Source organism: Rhinolophus sinicus, linkage group LG03 (genome assembly GCF_036562045.2).
Source record: "Rhinolophus sinicus isolate RSC01 linkage group LG03, ASM3656204v1, whole genome shotgun sequence".
Classification (NCBI taxonomy): Eukaryota; Metazoa; Chordata; class Mammalia; order Chiroptera; family Rhinolophidae; genus Rhinolophus; species Rhinolophus sinicus.
In genome coordinates, this window is record NC_133753.1 from 82,513,601 (window position 1) to 82,535,548 (window position 21,948).

Below are 21,948 nucleotides of genomic sequence, written 5' to 3' on the forward strand. Positions count from 1 at the left end.
TGTCTTTGTAGCGGATAAAAAAAACAGGCAAATGAAATTTCTTCATCTGTCAATTTGTGATAATAATAGCACCTACCTCAGGATTATTAAATTGAGAATTAAACTTGACATAACCCATGTAAAGAGCTTACTAGAACACCCGATACAGTATAAAAGTGGTCAACTAATATGACTTATTATGATTATGACATTAATTGAGTCTTCCTTGTCTATCATTCCGTTCATTGAGAAAACATAACATTTCATTAAGCCAAATACGTATTTTTCATTGAAAACTGAAGTTAATCAAGACTGGTGGCATATTCGGTCTGCATTTGGTATAAATGCAAAATGAAATGCCAAAGTAACACTTCCTTCTATATTATTGCTTGCAAAAGTTTCAAGAATAATATAGAGATTTTTGTGCAAAATAGAAAGTACAAGTTATCGCCTGCAGTGACTGATTGAACATAACAGCTCATTGGTGCTTAGGTAGTAGAGACGTTTCTCCAGTTCCTCTAGGCTCAAAGAGGAGGAAAAACATTCGGGCAAAAGACCTTTTCACATCTGACAGCTACATCTTGGATAGCCAGGGAACTCAGACAATCACTTGGCGGGAAAAGAATAAATACAGACTAAATTTGCACAATCTGTTTTCTGTTTAGTTTATAAACTGAGATCGAGTCTGTCAGGTTTCGTGCCTTGTGGGACTTGAAGTCCAGAGGGAAGAAGTAATCAGGAGTGCAGAAGCTTGAAAGCCAGCAGCCCCTGAAGGTCCGAGCGATAAAGACTACAATTCCCGACAGACACCGCAAACCCTCTCCGTAATTACGGGCAACCAACCATACCTGAGCGGGGCAAGCCCCGCCCCCCCCGGCTCGGAGGACTACCTCCACCAATGGCAGAACTCCCAGCGCAGAGCCTGCGGGTTAGGTTGTGAGGCTCCGGCCGGAGGCGGGGAGGAGCCGAGGGGTTCAGAACGAGCTCGGCCGCTGGGTGGGTCGGGGCGTTCCGCGCGCCCTTCATTGAAGCGGCGGTGGCTGGGCTGGGCGCCCGGTGTGGGAAGCGACGGCGCGGCTGGAAAATGCCAGTCCATTCCCGAGGGGATAAGAAGGAGACGAACCATCACGATGAGATGGAGGTGGACTACGCCGAAAACGAGGGGAGCAGCTCCGAGGACGAGGACACGGAGAGCTCGTCAGTCTCCGAGGATGGAGATAGCTCAGGTGCGCAAACCAGCAGGGCTGGGACCCTGAGTCCTAGCGCGGGGATCGCGACAGGCCGCTTTCCGCACGCTGGGCAGCTGCGTCCTGCTGGGAGAGCGGGGCGGGGAGAGGGAAGGGGCGGGGACTGGCTCCCGGCCCTCGGCAGCACCCGGACGGTCGCGGGGCGCTGCCTGGCTCCAGGCGGGTCCCGGTGGGCGAGGCGGGGCAGAACGCGGGCCTGGGCTTGCCCAGCTCCCGGACGCTGCGCCGTCCTGCTCGCGGTCGGATCCGCCCTTGGGACCTCCAGGCAGTGCCCGGGGCTATCCAGGCAAGCGGGGAATGCCCCGCAGCTTGTCTGGGAAGACCCTGGGAATAGCTCCTCTCCCCAAACCAAAGACCTCTTTCCGTAGTTTTCACCTTTGCAACCCTGACTGCTCAACATGGGTGGGTTGTCTGGGCCAAATTTAGATTTGTACCGGATCTTGGCTGGCTTAGAATTTATTAACCTCAGCTTCCAAGTCAGCCGTCAATCAGCGCTTGACATCAGTCTGTTGCATCTCTGAAGTTTTCAAGACTGAGAAGAGCCCAACATCAGGAGTGATTTTGGATCTTCATACGCTAATAAATTGGCTGGTTTTTGGCAGCTTGGAAATTTTCCAAATCTTTCTTACCTGCAATCTTCTAACTTTGGGCTGTTTCAGGTGGTGGGTTGTTTCTTTTTTGTTTGCTTTTTCTGCCTGGGATTGGAGGGAGGGGGCAGATTAACATCACAAATCAATTTTGCAAATTTTTAGGAAGGGTTATTTAAAAAAGAAATGGAATTGTTATTACCTGGATTCTTTCCCTTCCTTACAAATGATGAGCATGAGACTTACTCTTTTCCTTGGCCTGATTTTGGCCATGTAAAGCAAGGATTGATGACAGTCTGTTGTCAGCCTGATGCCCTCTTTTTAGGTTTCCTTTTCAAAGCAAATCTCTATGGAAGTATGTAAATTCAATCAAATTAACCACCCAAATATAATTATTTATGAGTAACTTCCTTTTGCATCATCAAGCACTACTCAGTGTGAGGCATAAATAAAGTTATGTTCTGATTTCAATTAAATAGCTTTTATAAGTCACCACTTGGTTAAATTGCCAAATGAATGCTTAACGATAAACAATGCTGTAGGAATTCAGAGGCAGAGGAAATCTTTTCAGAATAGGATGGTCACAAAAGGCTAGTTGAAGAAGGTGAGATTACCTTATTTTGAAGAATGAATAAAATTTGGTAATGGTCTGGTGTTTCTAAACGGGGAGGAATGTGAGAAAAACTGCAAAGGCCAGAGCTTAAGTCTTATTCAAAAGAGTGAGAAAAAGAGTTTGGTTGGGAGAAAGATTTGAGCTAGAAAAGGAAAAGGAGAGTATAGATGGGAAAGATTTGCAAAAAAGCATAAAACAAGATTGATGAATGCAAGTTTAAAAGTGAAGGTAAGAGGGAAAACCCAGATACAAGGAAACTGGTGGTAGGATGAACAGTAATAGAGAAATGAAAGATTTGAAATGAAGATGGAAAATAGAGTATTTCAGACAAGTTGCTTTTGAGGTGATGGTAGTATATTTAAGTCAGAGTGCCCAACTGACAGGTGGAAACATTGCATTGAAACCTGCCTGGGGTAGGAAACATAATTTGGACATCATCTTTCAAACCATGAAACTGGTGAGATTTCAAACTTGAGGAATACAGAGAAAGAACATCCAGACTGTATGTGAATACATTTCCTGGCTCTGTAAAACATTTTATCGTCAAGTTTGTTTTTTGGATGGGAGTTAGGATATACCGTGTTTCCCCGAAAATAAGACCTAGCCTGACCATCAGCTCTAATGTGTCTTTTAGAGCAAAAATTAATATAAGACCTGGTCTTATGTAAGACCCAGTATTATATTATATTACATTATATTTATTATATAAGACCTGGTATTATATTTATTATATTACGTTATATTATATTTTATAAGACCAGGTCTTATTTTAATATTAATTTTTGCTCCAAAAGACACATTAGAGCTGATGGTTCGGCTAGATATTATTTTCGGGGAAACACGGTAAGGAAGTGACATTTATTTGTTAAGAGTCTCCCTCTCTAATTTTTATGTTGAGTGTTGTGAGTTTTTTCACTGGTTTTTATTCCATCCCCAAAAAGCACAAACAACTTAGTTTGTGAAGAATGTAATGATAATTTGAATTATAAGTCAGATTTTTGAAGTGCAAAGAAATTTTTAAAATAAAATTTGCAGTTTTACTTCTTGTAAAAGTATCTCTTTTCTATCATAGGTCTTGCATGTTCAACTTCCACAGTTTTATTCTTCAACCTTGGTCCTAAAGCTACAGAAAAGACTCTCCTGCCCAGAGGTACTGGGGAGTGAGTCATCTTGAGGGACCAAGTTTTAAATAGCCAAGGAGTAAGCTATTAAGAGTCAGGCATAATTTGAATGTCTTAGGAAAGTTAAGAAAGAGAACCATACACTTCCTTGCTATATAAAAATAACGGAACATAATTTAACTCTTTCTCTAGCACGACCTTTATTTGATGAATATCAAGATGCAGATCATTTATGCTTCAGTTATTTTGATGTGTTGCATATATGTGATGTAAAAATAGAAGATATGGAATATAGGACAGACCTGGTAATTAAAGTTGCTTTTTAAAAAAGTTTGCTTGTTTTTCTCCTCATTTTTCTCTTTCTCACTGGTAGACAATAATTTGGAAAGAGGGAACAATGGGAGTCTAAGAGTAGGAGATGAAGACATCCTATGGTAAACGTAATGAGATTAGTTTTCTTTTTTATGTGACTGGCAAATCAGCCATGTGAGCAGTTCTGAAAGGGGGATTCCAAAAGTGTTTTTGAGTAATATTAGCCTTTAAAGGACATGATCATTTTGGTACTTAAGTTTTGGTGAATTGGTGGAAAATAAATCCAAAGGGGGTTAACTATTTTATAGTCATAGTTTAATGTCAGCCTTTTAAAATGATTTAAAAATGTATAAAAATAAGGTCTAGAGACTGCTATAGTTTTAACTCATCTATTTTAGGTTAAAATCTACGGTGGAAATTATTTTGGATACATATTTATTTTCTCTTAAGGCTTAATATAGGCCTGCATATCTAACTTCATGTTACAGGTTTTTTTTTTTCTTTCTTTTTTTTTACCATTTGAATTAACATTCAGATATATTTGTGACATAAAACTAATTTTATCTTTGATATTTTCCTTTTTATTAACAGAAATGGATGATGAAGACTGTGAAAGAAGAAGAATGGAATGTTTAGATGAAATGTCCAATCTTGAAAAACAGTTTACCGATCTCAAGGATCAGTAAGTAGTGACTTCAAAAGGACATTGTCACTGGATCTCAACCATGTCACATGTGTGCTAGCATAAGAGAAATTATATTCACTTTGAAGTGGTTTTCTTTTTTGTATTTTATCGGACTGACTGATCTGAAAGAGGCTTCAACTATCGTTTGCCTGCTGAAGACCTCAGTAACTAGACTGAGGATTTTTGGGGGTATAATAAGATTTTTATGTGTATGTTAAATTGTTTCCCCCAGGTTGTTGCACCCTTGGGTCTAATCTGCTTCATTCATTCCTTTGCTAAATCATTGGATAAAGATAGCATTTTTTAAATTTGAGAATAAGAGACTATTTCCCAAAGATGGCAGAATGTTTTTTGTTTATGTGTTAACATTGGATAGTACATACATTCATGTTTTCACGTGCATTATTTAGTTTGCTTCTTGCAGCAACTCTGTAAGGTTGGAAGATAGTCTAATCTCCATTTTACCTGTGAGAAAATTGGTGCTCAGAGAGGTTAAGTGATTCACCCATAGTTCATCAGAAAGTGATAAATGAAGTGAGGCTTTCTGCCACCTAGTGCGACCATGTTCCCTCTACTAAGACATTGCTTTGGAGGAAATGTAATGGAGTAGAAAGAACACAGGCTTCACTTCCAGACTTTCTCAGCAGATTAAAAGAGTATAATAATAGCTTCCTGTTACCTACTGTAAGGATTGAAAAAGCAGTATGTAAAATTCTTAGCCATGTGCTTGGCATGTAGTGGGTGCTTATCAGATACTGTTTTTGCCCCTCTTTATAACGCCATAACTATTATATGAGGTTGGTTGCACAACAATGGGCCCAGTGATTTGAGAGAACAGAATAGACGCAGATGCAGATTTTAAAAAAAAAAAACAACCTTAAAGGTGAGCTTTCACTTTGGAACTTGCTGGCAAGGTCATGGGGCATATGTTAGGAATTACAAATGAAAGAGGGAAACTTCTGAGAATACAGACCTCTTAATGTATTCAGAAGCTGGCTCTTCAGTTTGTGAATTCTTCACAATTTTGCTATTTATTCTTTTTCTCCTACTTCTTCCCTAGAGAGGCCCAAAGACGAGATGAAAACCTATGTAATATCTAGAATTGCCAGACTAAAATGGGATGTATTTGTTTACCATGTGAATCCTGCTGTTTATGCCATTTCTGGTCTTAACTTTCATTGGTATTAGAGATGAATATATAGATAATGTTCCATGCTAGTACAACAAATTAACGTAAGCAATCCAAAATAATCCAAAGTTTTAAATTTGGGCTTTAACAAATGTGGTATCATTTTCTTATTCTAAAGATTTACATTATTAATTTTAAATTAAAATGTGTTTGGATCCCCAAAGAATTCATTGTTTGGGAAACAGGAAGAGTTCATCCAGAATCATTCTGGAAAAGAGGAAGCAAATTTGTATTTTTGTATTATAGCACAAGTAGTCCATGAATGAATAATTAACCACACAATTAATAAGATATACCTACTGAGCTTTTAAACTTTACGGTTATTCAAGAAATGAAAATTACTGTAAAGCTCTAGATATTACATAGGAAAACTTTGCATCTAGTCAAGTCATTAAGCCTAATATTGTTCATCCTGGGGCTGGCAGTTGCCTTGATTTTTGCTTTTTCATGGCTTATTATGACCACCAGTCAGTTACCCCTACCAGTTTCATTCATTTCTGAAAGTATTAAAATTAGACCCATTAACCACTGTTTAATAAGGTTCTTTCTCAAGGAATTGGTATCCAGAAATATGTTGTAGAAAAACAAATTAATCTTTGCACCTGGTTTACAATTATTTTTTTCTCTTGCCCTCATTCCCTTGTTTGTTATTTTTATCCTGTTATACTGTGTGTCTCTGTAAGCTGTCTCAAATCCTCTTTAGAAGAAGTGGGAAATATACTGATATAATAATAATGATGATGATGATGATAAGAATATAATTATCCTGCTTCTCCTGTTCTAGCACCACAGGGCACAATAGCACTCCTTTCATAAGGCAGAAAATCCACCATTTGCAGTTTGTATAGTGGTGGAAGGTGAGTTCTTCCATCTCCTTAGAAAGATAGAGGAACTTATGCCAGCCAAATTTCCATTCATTTCAATATTCAGTATTGGCAAGTTTATACTTGAATTCCAAGGTATAAAAAGTATACTAGTTTTTCTATTTAAAAAAAATAGTTAATTGAATATTGTTAATTCACGTATCTTCTTCATTCAAGATGCTGTTCACCTATTCAGGATACCTTATCAATGTTTTGTGTAAGTTTGATGTTTTTAGGTACAGTCATCCTTTGTTTCAAATTTTTAGCATTTTGCCTGAAGTTGTATAGTACGTCCTCACTTAACATTATCAATAGGTTCTTCAACTTTAAGAGAAATGACATATAATGAAACCAGTTTTACTTTAAGCTAATTGATATAAACAAGAGTTAAGTTCCTTGCATTTCATCAATGTTGTAATAAAATGGCATTGAACGAAACTATGTTATTTGAGGACCTGCTGTATTTATAACTTCAAAAACTATAAGTATGTGCTTTTCTAATTTTACACATTTATCACTGTATTTTGAGTTTTAGAAAAATTTAACCGAGACATGACAAAGTATCTTTTTGGCAGTCAACTCAGATGATTTTTCCCCTTTTTTAAAAAAAAAATATTTATTGCATTAACATACAAGCTTGCTTTATTCTTTCAGAATCATCATATAGAGCTCTGTGCTAATTATGATCAATTGTAGACAATATTGATTGTCTTAATTGTATTACTTTATGTTTTCAAGAGGAGAAACAGAATTTTATATGAAAGCCAGGTACCATCGTGTTTTCAAATCATCCTTGTGACATATTATGACACATTCTTCACCTAGGATAAAAAGTAATAAATGGCAAGAAAAAAGAATTTACAAAATGATGTTAAAATTGTTAATCTGCTTTGAAAATTTTGGGATATCCTTAAAATGCCAGGATTAGAAATGCCTTTCATAAAGACTGGCAGTGTAAACGTTTTCCTGTAAAAAGAGTTAGTTCTGTCCTGCAGAATTATTGCCAAAAGTAAACATTGAGTTGCCTCTCATATTCTGTCTTTGGTAATCAAGCTAAAGGTATTGGTATGACAGCTAGCAAATTAGTGTTTGTATGTGGACTTGTAAACATGGCAACAGGTATCCCCTGCCCCATTTTTCATTCCCCATCCATGAAACAACTCACTTTGTTACAGCGTCTTCAGTTGCAGTCCAGATGAACTGGGTATGCCAGATCACAAGTTGTATATTTTTTCTGTTTTTTGTAGTATTTCTGTTGGTTTTACCTCCATCACTCTACTTTCTCTTTGTTCTTTTTAAAAATCAAGTAGGCTAAATATTGTAATACTGACTCCTTTTCAGGAAAGGTGGAGAGCAGCCAGGGAATTACTTATTTTGACAACTAGTAATGTCTCTATCTAAATTGTTCAAAATGATTTCTTTGTTTCTTTTAAACTTAGTGCTTAAATGACCTTTTCTCTTAGAATCAATTTATTGTTCTGCAGTTAAAACAAAACCAAAAATCTAGAGTGCCAAAATGTAGTTATTTCAGTTGTGTTTTTGCATTGTGAATTAACTATTAAAGAAGAGTGATATATCTAAAAAAAAAACAAAAAACAAAAAAAACAACTTATTTTGTTTTTATGTAGATAAAGTCAAATAATATAATTAAGTTTTTAACTTGAGGTCTAGGCAAAAATACATTTGGTAGGTAATTAGAATGTGAATGATATTAGGAAGAGATAATGTATAGAAATGGTAAATTGTTAGCCTTTGTTGGGCTTTTAAAATTAATATCTTAATTTTTGCTTTGTTAAGACTTTATAAAGAACGATTAAGTCAGGTGGATGCAAAACTACAAGAAGTCATAGCTGGAAAAGCACCAGAATATTTGGAACCACTGGCAACTTTACAAGAAAATATGCAAATTCGTACAAAGGTAGCAGGTAGGAAAGTGAAACATCTTTTTCATGTAGTAGAGTATGAACTCTTCAATAGATTTTTAAGGTGTTTGTCAAGTGAGTATTGTTAATTGAATTACAACTATATTTACAACTGACCAGAGTGTTTCACTGTCAGTCAGCCCACAGTTAATTATTAAATGCGTCTTGTTTTTCTATGCTGCTGTGGGTGAATCAAAAAAAAGCCCCTAAGTTGCTCATAGTGTTTGTTGAGAAGATACTTCCACAAGTGAAACAATTAGAGACCATGATACTTTCATTAAGCGATAATGTTACTATCACAGTTTAATTTCTTATTAGGTAAATTAAGGTTCAATTTAGGTACTCATAGTATTTTTCATCTGTAAAAGTGATAAGGACTTTTGTATTTATAAAACATTTCAAAGTGTTTGATCAAGATATATAGAACAGGGAATTAGCCTTCAACCTGATAATTAATGATAATTTTTAATTTTTATAAGATTGTTGACTCATTTATGGCTATGAATAAATGAAGATGTACCATATTTATATGGTTACATGTCAGTCTTCTGTTTGTAACTGGGATCCAGCCTCAGAATTGTGTCCTAGCATTTGTAGCAAGGGATATATTTATTTAAAGATCACTGAATGCTTTTTCATAGTCAAACTAAAAAAATGAATTTTAGTTAATGGGGATGCTGATTGTTTTCTTTTGGGGGGACGCTAATACACTTGTTGTACCAAAGGCATTGTTGACAATAATTTCTTTTTGTACTAAACCCACCTTAATCCAACTTTTATTCTAGAATGCTGGATATTATCTAGATGTGATACTTAGCCTGCTATCTTTACACACCCATAAAAGTAAATATATCCATAATTTTCTTTGACATTCTGAAAGAACCAAGTGAGACTTACTGGATGTTTAGGGAATATTACTTGGGTCAATTACTCTTCTACTCTGGCCTTCCTTTGCTTTTTGGTTGTACAAGAGTAGTGTGCGTGAATGTTGCTAATGGTATAGTTCTAGATATCTCTCCCTTGCCTTTACTATATGAGAAAGAGAATTACATTTCTAGGGCCAACTATGGCACAGAGTGTAGAATATACATCTAAAGCTCTTTGCCAATTTTGTGATGGCAAATTTGCATGGCCATGTTGCTTTGATACCTTTAAGTTAAATTCCCTTGAGCATCCATCCTCTAGGTAAAAGCCCTGTCATGAGCATTCAAACATCATAGATTTTGTTATATCAGTTTATATGTTTAATTCTCTTGGAATCTTTGGACTTTGAAAATAAATAACAGTTTAAAAATAGTGGATTTTGATGGCTATGCTATCCAGTTGTTACTGTGAGTGTATATGATTAATGAAACCAGAGTTTATTGATTTGTTTCCATTATGAGTCCTCAGAGATTGTTTTTCATAGGAAAAGAGTTTTATTTTCATTTTCTTCATTCTCTATCAAATGTTTAGGATTATTCTTTTGAGGAATAGAGTGAGAACTAAAATTTGCAGTGTAGTTTCTTTCTAGCTCATAAACTCAAGTTTCCTAGTCTTCTTTGATACATATTTTAACTTGAACCTTTTTGTTTTTAGATTTTTAAAGATAAAGTTAGAATCACTTGTCAGTTTCTTCCTGATTCATCTTATGAAATACAGTTAGTACAATTCCTGTAGGGAAGTGTTAATGAAACTCCTTATTGCTAATATAATCAGAATAATTGTGTTTGGTTGCAGGAATCTATAGAGAGCTCTGCTTAGAATCTGTAAAGAACAAATATGAATGTGAAATTCAAGCTTCTCGCCAGCATTGTGAGGTACTGTTATTTTGCTTAACTTTTAAGCTGATTTCATCTCTTCAAGACTTTTCTGAGTACAGAAGTTAAAAAAGTAAAATAAGTGAAACAAAATTAAATAATACTTTAGCTCATTGCTTCTGTGATTATTATTATTTTTTTAAATACCGTTGCACTGGAAGCTGTATTAGAAATAGGATGCAAAGAAAGGACCATAGAAAAAAACTAAGTGAGATAATTTTAGAAGTTTTGCAGTTACCTTAAAAAGACTTTGTAATGATTGTCATCTGGCATCACTGCAAATATTCATATAATTAGTGTAATATGCAAATATGCATATCCAATAGTACAGTTATAATGTTGGACTATATTACCAATTTCTGACTAAATCTATTTCCACATCTTTGAGCAGAATTCTCTATTTATGGGTAAAAATAGATTTACTTTTTTATATGTTCTGTTTATTTTGAATAGTGTTTAAAAAACATAGTGTTATTTTTGCAGATAACTTTTCATAAAACCTAGACAAGATCATAAGTATGCTAGTGGAAACAAGAGGACAAGTTCTATAATGAATCTTATTTTAATATATAATATCATTATAAATTATTAAAATACTAAGAGTAGGTAAGTATAAAGTGGTGGTGCTTCTTGTTTCATTGTTTTCATTATAACTGCGATGAAACATTTTTTTGATTATAACTGCGATGAAACATAACAGCCCTTAATGGTGGGCTGTTAGCCTTTGCCTCATTAACTGTGGAGGTTCTCCATATATTCTGGATACCAATGCCTTGCTGGTTATATGTTTTGCAAATATTTTTACCCAGGCAGTGGGATGTTTTTTCACTCTTTTTGATGACATGATGAACAAAAGGTTTACATTTTAATGTAGTTGAATTTATCATCTTTCCTTTATGAGCTTTTTGTGTCCTTCCCACTTTGAGGTAAAAATATGTATTTTCCTTTAAAAGTTGAAATTTTGCTATTTTTAACATTCAGATTGCTAAACTACCTTTAATTACTTTTTATGTGTAGTATAAAATACCGATCTATTTTTATGTTTTTGCACATGGATATGTAATTTCAACATTCTTACATAATCCATTGTTTTCTCACTAATCAGCATTTGTAACTTTTTTTATATCAAATGTCCATATACGAGGTCTGACAATTAAGTTCGCGAACTTTGTTGCAATGATGTTGCTCACCTTTTTTGATATCAGGGATTATTCATTATGAATTTGTACCAACTGGACAAACTGTTAACCAAGTTTACTGTTTGGAAGTGCTGAAAAGGCTACGTGAAAAAGTTAGACCACCTGAACTTTTCGCCAACAATTCATGGCTCTTGCATCACGACAATGCACCAGCTCACAGAGCACTGTCTGTGAGGGAGTTTTTAGCCAGTAAACAAATCACTGTATTGGAACACCCTCCCCACTCACCTGATCTGGCCCCCAAGGGCTTCTTTCTTTACCCAAAGATAAAAGAAATACTGAAAGGAAGACATTTTGATGACATTCAGGACATCAAGGGTAATACGATGACAGCTCTAATGGCCATTCCAGAAAAAGAGTTCCAAAATTTCTTTGAAGGGTGGACTAGGCACTGGCATTGGTGCATAGCTTCCCAAGGGGAGTACTTCGAAGGTGACCATAGTGATATTCAGCAGTGAGGTATGTAGCACTTTTTCTAGGATGAGTTCGTGAGCTTAACACTTTGTAAGCGGGCATTTTGCCGCCAAATCGCGTCACAATGCGGGGCTTTTTTGACATTTTCTCGCCAAAATTAGACTTTCCGTAAAATATTCATATCTTTCGATCTATTTGATATTTTTCTATGAAACTTTCAGTGTTTTAGTTTAAAAAGAGGTCTCTATTTATTTACTTTGCAAAATTTTTGCTGGTTCCAACTAGAGGCGATATGACGAGTTTACTCGTTTCCCACAAAAAATGTGTTAATTGTCTGACTTTGTATGTGCTGGCTGATTTCTGGCTTTATCCATTTGTTCCATTGGTCTATTTGGCCATTTCTGCAACAGTGTCACAGTGTCTTTTTTTACAGCTTTCAGTCTAGTAAGCCTTGATAACTCAATAACCTGATAATTTTACCTTGTTTTCCTTACAACTGTTAAAAATTCTTTTTTTAGTAACATCTTTTTAAAAATTTTTATTTCCTGCTGCTATTATAGAAAAATAATTTTGTATGCTATTATACCCAACCTTATTTACTTCTTTTCTTAATTCTAATAATTTGATTACAGATTCTTAGATTTTCTATGTAGATAATGTCATTTGTGAATAGCAGCAGTTTGTTTCTTCCACTCTGATCTTCCTCTTATTTGTTTTACTTGTCTTACGACACTGATAGGATCTCCAGTACAGCATGGAACAGAAGCAGTGAAAGCAAATGGTCACTATGTTCTTGATTTTTAAGGGAATGCTTCTAACAGTTTTCCAATAAATATGGTATTTACTGTTGGTTTTGGTCAATATTCTTTTATTTAAGTTAAGGAGATATACTTTTATTTCTTTTTTTCTAAGAATTTTTACCATGAATAGTTGTTAGATTTTATTAAATAAATGTCTTGTCTACATCTACTGAATTAGTCATGGTTTTCTGCTATTAATATATTAATGTGGTAACTTACATTGTTAATGTATTTTCTAATGTTAAACCATCCTTGGATTCCTGGAATAATTATTTTTCTTATGCATTACCAGATTCAATTTCCTAATGTTTTGTTTAGAAGTTTCATTTCTGTTTTTAAGTGAGATTTAACTTTTAATTCTTATACTGTCTTTAATTTGATTTCAAGATTTATAAAATGAGTTAAGAATATTCCATATATTTCTCTTCCATGGAAATATATATTTAAGATTGCAGTTATCAGTTCCATGAGTGCTTAGTACTGTATTTTGCCCTGTATAATGTGCTCCCGTGTATAATGAGCACCCACATTATTGGCCCAAACTTTCTGGGAAAAAAATCTTTCATTCAAATTTTTATTTGTTTATATTTAGGTACTCGTTTTTTGTATTATAAAGGAATTTTAGCATTTATTTTTTTAACATGATGCAAGAAATTTTATGAAACAAATAATTACAAAACACAAGAACAGATACCAGGTACAAGAAATTTTATGTACTGGTAACAAATTTACGATATTTACCCATCATAGAAGGCCAAAAACTCTTCTTTGTTGCAAGTTCGTCATAAGTTCAATAAAACTGATTATCGTATTCCAGGGTATTTTTTTCATATGGATATTGTTATTGATTCTAGAGTTACACTTTTAACTCATAAGCATAAATAAAAGAATTAAAAACATTTATAGATACGGAATTAGTACTACCCATCTATAATACACATCCTTATTTTTCCCTCACAAATTTGGGCAAAAGAGTGTGCATCATACATGGCAAAATATAGTATATCTTGTATATCTTGTCTTTATGATATATATGTATATGTATATATATATGTATACATATGTATGTATATATATGTGTATACATATATACATATATATTTCCACTGGAATATTTATCAATTCATATGAATATTTTGGGCTGTTTTGTTTGGAAAGATAAAAAAATATACTTTTTTTTTAACATTCTCATGCTTATAGAAAAATTGCAAGAAAATACAAAGGACTTTTTTGGTGAATATGAGAATGAGTTGACAACATGGTGCCTCATCACTTTTGAATACTGTAATGTATATTTCAGACAAATGAGGACGTTCTCTTTTATAACCACACTGCAATCATCAAAATCAGGAAATGTACATTGATATCTAATCCTCAGGTTCCGTTTAAGTTTTAATAGTTGTCCCAGTAGCACCCTTCATAGCAAAGAGATCCAGTTCAAAATCACATGTTGTCTTTGTCATTGCATTTAGCTCTTATGTCTTTTTTAGTCTTCTTCAATATGGAACAATTCCTTAATCTTTCCTTGACTTTCATGATCTTTACTTTTCAAAAATTTCAGGTTGTTTTGCAGAGTGTTCCTCAATTTTGAATTGGTCTTCTGTTTCTTCATGATTAGAGTTAGGTTTTTGCATCTTTGGTAGGAATATCACAGCAGTGATAGCTTGTTTTTCTCATTGAATTCTATCAGGCAGTGCACAATTTTGATATGTACCATTATTGGTGATGTGCACTTTGATCACTTGATTTAAGTGGTATCTTCCAGGTTTTTCTAAGTGAACTTACTTTTTTTCTCATTGTGATTAATAAACATACATAGGAGAGAAGTACTTTGAAACTGCAAAATCTCATTCTTCAAAATGCTTTCAATTTATTTGTTTATTTATGTAAGTATGGACTCATTGTTTCCTTAACTCATTTTGTTTTTGTCTGCTACATCTTTCACTTACTGAGGGAGGTATGTCAGAATTTCTATCTGTGATGGTAGCTTCGTTAATACTTCCTTTCATGTCTTTCCTTTTTGGTACTACTTTTCTTCTTGCTAAGAAAATCCACATACTGATCTTTTCAAAATAGTAAAGTCATTCACCATTTGAGGTCTGGAGGACAAAGGTACTAAATGATGAGATGCCCCACAATGCACATCCACTGTCTCGGGTTCATTGTAAACCACTTATCTATTTTTGCTTTTGTTGCCTGTGCTTTTGGTATCATATCCAAAAATATCATTGCCAAGACCAATGTCGTGAAGTTTAGCCCATATATTTTCGTCTAGTGATTTTACAGTTTCAGATTTTATATTTAAATCTTTAATCCGTTATTAGTTGATTTTTGTATATGGTATAAGATAAGGGTGAAATTTCATTGTTTTGCATGTTGCTCTCCAGCTTTCCCAGCACCATTTGTTGAAGAGACTGTCTTTTATCCGTTAGTATTTTTGGCGCCTTTGTTGAACATTATTTGGCCATATATGCATGGGTTTATTTCTGGGCTCTCTATTTTGTTCCATTGGTCTATATGACTGTCTTTATGCCAGTACCCTACTGTTTTAATTACTATAGCTTTGTAATATGTCTTGAAATTAGGAAATGTGAGGCTTCTAGTTTTGTTTCTTTTTCTTAAATTGTTTTAGCTATTCAGGATCCTTTGTGGTTTCATAGGAATTTTAGGATTTTTTTAAATTTGTGTAAAAAAATGCCATTAGGATTTTGATAGAGATTTTATTGAATTAATAAATCACTTTTGGTAGTATGGACATTGTAATAACATTGTCTTTCAGTTCATGAACATGGGATGTCTCTCCATTTATTTGTGTCTTCTTTGATTTCTTTCATCAATGTTTTGTAGTTTTCAGTGTACAGGTCTTTCATCTTCTTATTGAGTCCCTGAGTGTTTTGTTCTTTTTGATGCTATTGTAAATAGGATCGTTAATTTCCTGTATCTCCTTGTATTTCTATAAATTTTTGCTTTATATGTATATTGAGGTTATATTATCAGACTCATATATTAGATTTATGTATCTTTTAATAAATGGGAAATTTTAATCCTTTTTTAATGTACTGTTTTCTCTGTAACAATGATTTTTACCTTTAAAACTATTTTATCTGATAATTAAAACAGCTATCCTAGTTGTATTTGGCCTGGCATATGTCTGAAAGGTTTTTTCATCCTTTTTTTTCTACAAACTTTTTTCTGGTCTTATATCTTAGGTGTATTACTTGTAAATAACATATGCCTTGATTAAAAAATATTATAATAATCTGTCTCTTAACTGGTAAATTTAGTCCAATTATATTTATAATGATTATTTTGATATTTAATACCAACCTATTTTGTTTTCTATTTGTTCTCCTTTATTCTTTTTTATTTCCTGACTTTCTGTGGGTGTATGCAACTTATTGAATTTTAATAATTACGTCATAAAGTTATATGCCGTTTCTATCATTTTAATGATTATCCCAATACCTTCCATTTCTATATTTTAATGATTACCTTAAAATTTCAGCATGTATCCCTACGTTAGTAGAATAAAAATACTAATCAAGAACTCTGCCCTCCTCCTGAACTAACTCCATTTATTCCCTCCCAAATTACCCATTTTAGTTGTTCAGTATTTTAGTTCCATCTTGCCTTTTCACCTTTCAAATGAGATATTATTTTGATTTCATAGATTTTTTTTTAATTAAAATTTATTAGGGTGACAATGGGTAGTAAAATTACATGGGTTTCAAGTGTACAATTCTGTAATACATCATCTATATATTACATTGTGTGTTCACCACCCAGAGTCTGTTCTCCTTCCATCACCATGTATTTGACCCTGTTTATCCTCATCTACCACCGCCTTCCCCCCTTACCCTCTGGTAACCACTAAACTATTGTCTGTGTCTATGAGTTTTTGTTTCTTTATTTGTTTGTCTTCTTCCTTTGTTGCTTTCAGTTTTATATGCCACATATCAGTGAAATCATATGGTTCTCAACTTTTTCTGTGTGATTTATTTCGCTTAGCGTAATAATTTCAAGATTCATCCATGTTGTCACAAATGGCACTATTTCATCTTTTCTTATGGCAGTGTAGTATTCCATTGTGTATATATACCACATCTTCTTTATCCAGTCATCTATGAGAGGACACTTTGGTTGTTTCCATGTCTTGGCCTCTGTAAATAAAGCTGCAGTGAACATCTGAGCACATATATCTTTACGGATAAATGTTTTCAGATGATTTCATAAATTTAGTTCTTTTTATAATACATTTTACTAGTTTCTTACTTACTATTTTTGTGTTGCAACACTTTCTTGCAGGTTCATTTTTTTGCTTCTTGAAAAAATTTCTAGGCATTCTTTCACTGAGAGTCTCTTAGTGGTAAACTCAGTTTTTATGTGTCCAAAAATAGCGTTATTTACAATAATTCTGGAAGGACAGTTAAGGGGGATATAATCTAGGATGATAATTATTTCTACTTTAATATTTTTAGGATCTTACTTTCCACAGTCTGTTTAGAAGTCTGTAGAAATCATTTGTAGATAACTTATATTTCTTTCCATCACTGGCAACTTTTACGCTCTTTGTTCTTCACAGTTTCTCTACTGTGTGTCTCCATAGAGATTATTTTTCTCTCCTGGCTTGGATTTGTTGTGCTTTCTGGACCTAAGAGTTTGTTTTCCATTAACTTTGGAAATTTTTCAGCTGTTATCTTTTCCAGTATTGCCTCTCAGCTATTTTCTCTACTTCCTTCTTCTGGAACTCTAGTCAGTCATATGTAAGTCCTCATTCTATTTTCCATATTGCTTAATACATAATTCATATGTTTTGTTGAATATATCATTATCTGAAGTTGTTCAGAGTCTAATTCTGCTGTTTTTGTTTTTATTTCTGCCAAACTTCACAGCTTATTTCTTTAATTTCGTGATTCTGGAATATAGCATAGGCTTATAATGAAAAACAGCAGTCCCCTCTCCCACAGCTAAATTCTGCATCCAAGCAGCAATTATCTAACTCTCTTAGCTACTGCTTCTGGAATTTAACCTTATGTTTCTAAATAACATCAGTTTTAGACATTACCTGTTGGTTTTCTATTATGGAAGATGAGGATTCCATGATAGTTTCCCTCATACCATTCTTCTAACATTGTTGTGTCACAGTTTTTGTTTTTGTTGTAATTGTAAATATTGCTCACTGAGCCAAGAGTTATACTATGCTTGAACTTCTCTTGAACAGCGATTTTTTAACTTTGGAATTAATAATTGTTTAATTTATTGTTTGTTAGTTTTCTCCATATTTATTCCTCCCAGAGACTCCAGGTGATCTGTGAAAGTTCCCTAATGCTGTTTTCCATGTGATCAAATGCATCAGATAATCCCTGAGTCCCATTTTCTTCTGGTGTCCTCCCTCCTGGGAGAAACCCCTCCACTCCTGGATCCCCTGTCCTCCCACTCCATCCTGCTCCATCCTTCGGCTGCTTTCTAGGCCAACTCCATCTCTGTAGTCATGGAGTGTCTCTTCACCATCACCCTGGAAATTGACCTGTTTCCTGCTATACCTTTTTTTCTTTTTTTCAGTTTGGTAGAGTGGAAGAGAAAAGGTAGAGTGTCATGAGAAAGGGTATATGGAAGTTAGTTTTTTGAGACCTCTTGTATTGATTATCTATTGCTCTGTAATAAAGTACTCCAAAGCTTAGTGGCTTAAAACAACAATAAACAGTTACTATTTTGCAGTTTTGGTGGCCAGGAATTTGGAAGCAACTGAGTTGGATGGTTCTGGCTTAGGGAATCACATGAAGTTGCAGTGCCAGCCAGGAAGGCAGTTATCTGAGGGCTTGATTGGGATCTGGAGTGTCTGCTTCCGAGGTGACTTACTCACCTGGTTTGCAAATTGTTGCTGGTTGTCTGTTGGCAGCCTTATTCCCACAGGCCTCTCTACAGGCTGAGTGAGGCCCCCATAACCTGGTGACTGGCTTCTCTCACTGAGTGATCCAAAAGAGTAAGACAGAAATGCCGTGTTTTTTATGACCTAGATTTCAGCTACATTCTGTTCATTGGAAGTGAGTCATTAAGTCCTGTCACATTCAAGGAGAGAGAATTAGGCTTTACCTTAATAGGAACATCAAAGATTTATTTATTGGACATGTTGTAAAACTTCCACATCCTTCATGTCCAAAAATGTCTTCAAACTTGAGTATGAAATTCTAGCTGGTAATCGTGTTTCCTCAGAATTTTGAAGGCATTGTTCCATTGTCTTCTAACTTCCAATATTGCTTATGAGAAGCCTCTTGTCATTTTGATTCCTGATCTTTTGTATGTTCTCTTCCTGAATACCTTTAAGAACTTTTCTTCATCATTGATACTGTGGAATAGCAAGATGATACACCTTGGCTGGTCTCTTCATTCATTGCGATGGATACTCAGAGGTATCTTTTAACCAGGAAATTCATACTTGTGTCTTCAGTTCTGGGAAATTTCTTATATTGTTTCTCTGATGTTTTCTTCTCCATCATTTTCTGTTTTCCCTTTTTGGAACTCTTATTGGTTGGGTGCTGGACCTCTAAGATTGATTTTTGATTATTATATTTTTGTTCCTGTTGTCCTTCCCTCTTTCTCGCCTTACTTATTTTGTTCCTTTTGAGAGTGTATTCAACTTTCTCTTCCAATTTTTTACTGATTATTTTATTTCTATTATGTATTTAATTTCCAAGAGCTCTTATGTCCTATGATTACTTATTTTTTTAATATATTTTATAACATCCTGTTGTTTTTCATGTGCAATCTCTTTTCTGTGTGGATATTAAATATAAGTTACTTTGAAAATTTTTTTCTGTCTTGTCTCTATTTCTTTATACTTCTTTTCTGTTTGTTTTTTTCTCAGCCTTTCATTTTGAAGTCTTTTCGCAAATAACTAGTCATCTTTAGCTATCATTCATATTTAAGAGTAAGTTAATAAAATCTGTGTCCAGAGCTTGTCAGCTGCTGAGTTCTAGAAGTTTTTGTTCCTTTTAGAATGTATCATGGGCGGCCGGATGGCTCAGTTGGTTAGAGTGTGAGCTCTGAACAGGGTTGCCGGTTCTATTTCCACATGGGCCACTGAGCAGTGCCCTCCACCGCGAGGTTGAAAACAACAAGCTGCCGCTGAGCTTCCGGTGGGGCGGCCAGATGGCTCCGTTGGTTAGAACGTGAGCTCTCAACAACAAGATTTCTAGTTCAATTCCTGTATGGGATGGTGGGCTGCACCCCCTGCAACTAAAGATTGAAAACGGCGACTGGACTTGGAGCTGAGCTGCACCCTCCACAATTAGATTGAAGGACAACAACTGATGGGTCCTGAAAAAACACACTGTTCCCCAAAATTCCCCAATAAAAAAAAGTTTTTGAAAAAATAAAAGAATGTATCAGCTTTCACTTGTGAGCCTAACGTGATAAGGAGGGCCTTCTGCTCTGCAGGCTTTTCGTGTATTTTTCCCTGGACTGCCATCCAGATTCTCCTTCATTTCTTTTTAGATTTGGAAGTAGTACTCAAAGACTTTTCAGAATATTGCTCCTTCACTCACGTTGTTCCTTTACAAAGAGCACACTTGCATACATTGTACATAGTACAGATCTTGGGGTTCTAAGTTTAATTACCGTATTTAGAGATTATGGCATGAGATCGTGCCCCTCCCTTTATTTTATAACTGCAGTTGTGTGTTGATTTATTTTGTACATGTTCTTTGTACATTTCGTTAGGTCTTTGGGAAGAGAGAGTTTGTAATCTGGGTTCATTTGCTGTCTTATCCTAGAAGTCGCTGCCTAAATTTTCAAATTCTGAATTTTTAATGTTTGCAGAGCAGTAATATGGATGTCTGATAATTTATGTAGCCAAGACTCTATTATTGGATTTAACTTTGTTCCGAATTTTATGCTTTGCAAGCACTGCTATTGTGAGCATCCTGTTACATACAACTTTGGCTGAGGTTATTTCCTTAGGATAGAATCTCAAAGTGTAATTACTAGATCAAAGGATATAATCATTAAGATCCTTAATACTTGTTTCTAAATTGCTTTCCAAAGTATTGAGTCAGTTTATATACTCAATATCAGTCAACATTGTGGATTATAATTTAAAAGAAACCTAACTTTGCTAAGTGAAAAATATCACATAATGCACATTTTAATTCTCTCTCTCTCTCTCTCTCTCTCTCTCTCTCTCTCTCTCTCTCTCTCTCTCTCTCTCTCTCTCTTTCTCTCTTTCATTTTGGCCTATTTTGGCAGTATTTGGAGATAGGCAGTGTTTAGATTTTCTTACTGAGTTATCTATACTTGTTTGATGCTATCTTATGGTTATTGAGCATTTATCATGTTACAGATATTTTTTACTATCTTTTACTTTTGTTGCTTTTTAATATGAATGTGATTAAATGTATTTGTCTTTTCCTTTATGGCTTCTCCTAATTTTTGTGCTTTGAAAAGCTTCCTTTATCCCATCTTTTATTTAGTTCTTTTAGATTTCATTTGTAAGTTTAACTGTTTAGTCCATTTATTTTTATGTGTAATGTGAGGCAAAAAATCCTGAGCTTTTTCTCTATGTAGCTAAACTCTTTTTTTCTGTTTTTATTTATTGTCCGATTTCCAGATGATTTGAAAAGTCACCTTTATCATACACTAAAATTTCCCATAACCAGGGTCCGTTTCTGAGCTTTTAAATTCTATTCTGCTTATCTTTTTATTCCATTGCAGCACATGTTTAGAAAATGATGATAGGCTTATAATATATATCACTCTGGTAATGCTAGTCCTTCAAAATCTCCCAGCACTCCAGTCCTGAAGGACTGTAAGGTGCCTAAGTCAGGGAACTGCCAAAGAGGACGTGGTTCTGAACACGGGTCAGGGTGAGACCAGCCCATGGAGCCACTTTCCTGGGCTCCTTGAAGCTGGCCTGATGAGAAACAGCATAGGTGTCAGCCCGGGGAAAGGCTCAGTGAGCAGGTTCACTCAGTCTGGGGATGGGGATTAGAGGGATGTGGGGTCTACTGGAACTAGTAGATCTGGGCTCTAGTCTGATTTGCCAGACTAGAAGCCTTGTCTCTTTTAGCAAGTCACTTAGTCTTCCGATAGCTTTGTTGAGAGATTTGGATATAATCAGTCTATAATTTTACAATTTTGACTATCATGGAATTAATTTTAAATGATTATAAAATTTGTACTTGAGTCTTTCTCTTTGTGATATGTTAGTCTATTTTAATATG

General features: G+C 34.8%; 1 protein-coding gene across 2 annotated transcripts in view; it reads left to right on the forward strand.

Moving 5' to 3' along the window:
* The first annotated feature begins 910 nt into the window (after window positions 1–910).
* Window positions 911–21,948, forward strand: part of BRMS1L (BRMS1 like transcriptional repressor) — a 31,100-nt gene continuing 10,062 nt past the window's right edge. The window contains exons 1-4 of one of the 2 annotated variants that reach the window (XM_019750457.2): window positions 911–1,205; window positions 4,451–4,541; window positions 8,394–8,521; window positions 10,238–10,317. In XM_019750457.2, coding sequence (XP_019606016.1) covers window positions 1,064–1,205; window positions 4,451–4,541; window positions 8,394–8,521; window positions 10,238–10,317 — 441 coding nt within the window. In that variant the 5' untranslated portion in view covers window positions 911–1,063. The remainder of the gene's footprint in view (window positions 1,206–4,450; window positions 4,542–8,393; window positions 8,522–10,237; window positions 10,318–21,948) is intronic. The other variant, XM_019750456.2, reaches the window with a different exon arrangement.